The following is a 4,181-nucleotide window of genomic DNA, read 5'->3' as shown; positions in this document are numbered from 1 at the left end:
CCCCCCGGAGCCTCCACAGCCACCTCGGGGCAGCAAATTTACACACACACACAACCCCCGGGGTAATGAAGGACTTTGTGCCCCCATCGGGCAGGAAAAGCTGTGGGTAAATCCCCAACACCATGGGCTGGAGTATCCCAACTCCTGAACTAAATCCCAGCTCTGACCCACAGCTCATCGCTGCCCCAAAAGCTTGGGGAAGCATCCGGAGAATTGGAGATGAACAGGGAGGGGGGCACAGTGAAGGGATGGGATTTATGGCATTTCAGGTCCCCGTCTCGAGGCTCCCCCAGGTGTGGGGATGCCAAAAGCCTCCTTTTCCCCCCATTTCTTTCCTTACCTTCCTCTCCTGGAGCCTTTCCCAACCATAAAGCCACTGCTAAGCAACGAGTGTCTGTTGTGCTTTGCCATCCAACACGGTCTCCTCGACACCAGCAAGGAGGGGGAACCACAAAACCACATCCCAGCCCCTCCGAGGGGGGAACAACATTCCTCTTGGGAATCAAAAGCATCTTACTACTCACTTGGAAGCACTAATCCTTCAGCTGGGTGTGCACCCTCGCTGCCAGGCGCAGTGAGGCTCTGAATCCATCATCCAAATGGAAATGGAAGGCATAAAAACCCAAAACACCAGGAAAAATAGAACAGGAGCAGGATTTTGGACACCAAAAAAGCCATCACAGGAGTAGGTAAGAAAATATTTATTTGTGTAAAGAGGAATCTCAAGCTCTGTCAAAGAGACCAACAACGTCCTGTCCTTCACTGCTTCATAAAATGAAGAAGTAAAAACGTGTCTTCCCAAAATACAGGAGGAAAAACAAACTTCCCAGAGCAAGAATCGAGGAATTCCAGCATGGAAAAGCAGCGGTCCAGCTCCCCACCTCCTGCACTGTGGAGGTAAGCACTCAAGAGAAGATCAGCGCGACGCTCAGCGTTGCAGTCATCGGGATCGTGTGGTTGAGATGAATCCAGGAGGATGCTCCCGCTGAGGGAAGGGTTTTTCCAGCCCAAATACACAGGGAGCAGCTCTAGCACATAAACCTTTAGTAAAAACCACCTCAAGGGGGGCAGCGCTGGGAGCACTTGCTCCCCCTCTTGTTATTAAGGGGAGCTGATGAAGCTGATGGCTTCTTCTTCCCAATGGAGAAGCCCCAGGAGGTTTCCTGCGATCCAGGTCAAAAAGCCCCCCAAGACAGAGAGCACCGGCATGGAGTGTTTTAAGGCACGTGTGTGTTTGCTTCCTGGCATTTATTGCAGGATTTGGATGCCAGGCGGGATTTAAGGCAAGAAGTGGACTGTCGTGAAGCTGCTACTTTGGTCCTGAAGGAATCCCAATGATCCCAGCACCCGTGCGGGGAAAAGCAGCCAAGGGGATGGGATCAGAACTGAACCCAGCCTGTGTTCGTCTGGGTAGAAGCTGACCTGGAGAGAGAGGAAAAAGAGGTTATAGATGCCAAAAGGTCCTGTGGGACACAAGGAAAGTCCTGCAGGATCACCCCAAACTTCCCAGAGGAAGATGGGGAGGAAGAAGACGGCAGCACCCACAGCCCAGCGCTGCACTCAGGGAATGTGCAGCAGCCAGAGCTGCTTTTAAAGCCCAAAAGGGTGTTTGGGTGTAGCCATTCCCCCACCAAGGAGTTTATCCAGGGAAATGAGCAGGAAGCAAACCCCACCAAGGGGTTTATCCAGGGAAATGAGCAGGAAACAAACCCCACAGGGGTTTATCCAGGGAAATAAGCAGGAAACAAAACCCCCCAGGGCCTCACCCTGAAGCTTTGGCAAAATCTCCCCACACATCACTGGTGGTGGCAGACGGAGCAGCAGGCGGCTGTGGCCAGGACAAGAGGGAGTCTGTCGGCAGCCAGGGCAGTCAGGAAGAGAGAAAACAAACACCAAGGGTTATTTCCCACTCTTACTCCCAGATTCCCTGCTCTGTTTCCCCCATTTTGATGGATAAAACAGAGTCTAAATTGCTTTACAGCCACGGCTGTGTGAGCACGGACCTGTGATGGGGGTGCCTGGGAGCTGGGTGGCACTGGAGAGCGAAGACGGGTGCTCTCCAGAAGGAAGTTTCCCTCCAGGAGGTGGGGGGAGCAAGCTCAGCCCCCCAGGAGCCACAGGCCGGGGTCTGGTGTTCCCTGTTGCTCCTTCTTTCTTCTTCATGTTCTGAAAGAATAGAGCGGAATTTGGGTGGTAGCGGGTTTAAATCTGGAGCCAGAGCGTGATTCCTCTGCTCACCACAGAGCCAAATCCCTTTATCCTGGGGGAAAAAACCTGCTCTGCAGCAATGTCCCACTACAAAAGGGGTCAAACCAAGAGTGGTTTTACCCCCAAATCCCCACCATGAACCCACAGACCCAGCTCTGGAACTGGGAACCGTAACACAACCAAATCCCTGCCTGCAGCGTTATCATGAAGAGCTCTGCTCCAGGCTTTCTCCTGCCCAGGGATTTTGGGGACAAGCTGCTGCTTCCTCTTGTTCCACCCAAGGGAAAGGTGGGATTGAGCTGGAAATGCTCCTCACCGCAATGTTGAGTTTGATGGTTTGTCCCTCCTTGAAGCCCAGATCCAGCCTGGGGCCCTGGTCGGGGTTCTCGGCCTGCCTGGCCAGCTCGCTCTGCTGCCTCACCCACCTGCAGCAACCAGAGAAGCAGGAAAGGAGACATCAGGAACCAGCCTGAGGCTCTCCCGTATCAATCCTGCCCAACATCACCCCCCTCTGCCCGGCAGCAGCGACTCAGAGGTGCTGGATGGGAGCTGACACCTTTCCTGCTGGAGCAACGCAGCAGCATCCGGTCCTGCAGGAGCAGCCCCTTAGAGATGGCACAAGAAAAGAAGGAAAGGAATTAAGGAATTTGCTCGATTTTGGACTGGGAAGCCCAGTTTGGGACCCTGCTAACACAGAGTGGGAAATATCTGAGAGAGCTGCCTGCACAGAGAAACAGGCGTTTCCACCTCTTCGCCCCACTCAAGCGTGCCTCACAGCTTCCTCTCCACCACTTCTGGTGGACATCTGCAACAAAAATGGAGCTGAGAAGACACAGGGAGAGGCACAACTCACTTAAAATGGTCCTGGAGAGCCACATTGAAGTCAAAAGCATCCCCTCGGTCGACAAAGCCAACTCCGATGAAAGCACGGCGGCCTGGGAAGGAGCAAGAGGAAGGGTTGAATTGCAAAGCAGCAGATGAAGAGGGATGGGACATCCCATCGTGCCTGATGCCTCCTCCAGCCAGAGCTGGGCCCATGAAGGCTGAGACATGAGACTGGGAATATCTTTAGTTTGCTGGTTGCATGTACAGGAGAAGAGAAGGCTCCTCAAGGGGACACCTTAGAGCAACTCCAGTGCCTAAAGGGGCTACAGGAAACCTGGAGAGGGGCTTTGGACAAGGGATGGAGGGACAGGACAAGGGGAATGGCTTTAACCTGCCAGAGGGGAGACTGAGATGAGCTCTGAGGCAGAAGTTCTTCCCTGGGAGGGTGCTGAGCCAGGGTGAGTAAACCCAGCTTTTACAGTCCTATAAATGAGTGAAAGCAAAGGGTGGCATCAGGGATCATCATCCTACATCCTCATGCTAACCCCAAGCAACAAGATCAAGTTGGTTTCAATTCCTGGTAGAGGCCAGAGCACGGCCAAAGCAGGGGAGTGGGAGAACTCCTCTCTCTGCCACTGGATGCCGGAAATATTTAGCCCTCAAAAGCCAGACGCCTTCACAGATGAGGGCAGTGAGGGCAATGAACACTTTCTGAGGCGACTCCCCCAGCATGTGCCTCAGGTACCACAACGTACCATTCTCATCTTCGATCCGGATGACGAAGTATCTGCTGGAGTCTGTCACACTCTCCACAGCGATGCCAGGGAACTGCTCCACTGGTGCCTGGGCAAAAAGTTCACCTGGAAAAACCATAGAATCCCGGAATGGTTTGGGTGGGAAAGGACCTTAAAGCTCCTCCAGTACCAACCTCTGCCACGGGCAGGGACCCCTTCCACTAGAGCAGGTTGCTCCAAGCCCCTGTGTCCAACCTGACCTTGAACACTGCCAGGGATGGGGCAGCCATGAAAGGGGAGCGGGTCGAGCTCAGGGTGCAGCATTGAGCCATCTTCCTCCCCGTGGGGAGGCACAGAGCTGCCTCCTTCCCCTTCTCCCCTCCTTACCCGAGGTCTTATCCTCCAGCTTGATGA

The 4,181-nt window shown here is 54.0% G+C and overlaps 1 protein-coding gene across 1 annotated transcript; it reads right to left on the bottom strand.

Moving 5' to 3' along the window:
- Positions 1-1,379: 1,379 nt before the first annotated feature.
- Positions 1,380-4,173, bottom strand: LOC104406354 (adaptin ear-binding coat-associated protein 2-like; the record flags this gene model as incomplete). The annotated part of the gene is made up of 7 exons (XM_010015303.1): positions 1,380-1,422; positions 1,767-1,851; positions 2,004-2,166; positions 2,525-2,633; positions 3,062-3,143; positions 3,789-3,893; positions 4,155-4,173. Coding segments are annotated over 7 exons (606 nt in total), but the record flags the coding sequence as incomplete, so codon positions are not given.
- Positions 4,174-4,181: the final 8 nt, after the last annotated feature.

This window comes from Nestor notabilis, unplaced genomic scaffold (genome assembly GCF_000696875.1).
Source record: "Nestor notabilis isolate BGI_N333 unplaced genomic scaffold, ASM69687v1 scaffold27905, whole genome shotgun sequence".
NCBI classification, from domain to species: Eukaryota; Metazoa; Chordata; class Aves; order Psittaciformes; family Psittacidae; genus Nestor; species Nestor notabilis.
This window is presented reverse-complemented; position numbering and strand designations above follow the sequence as displayed.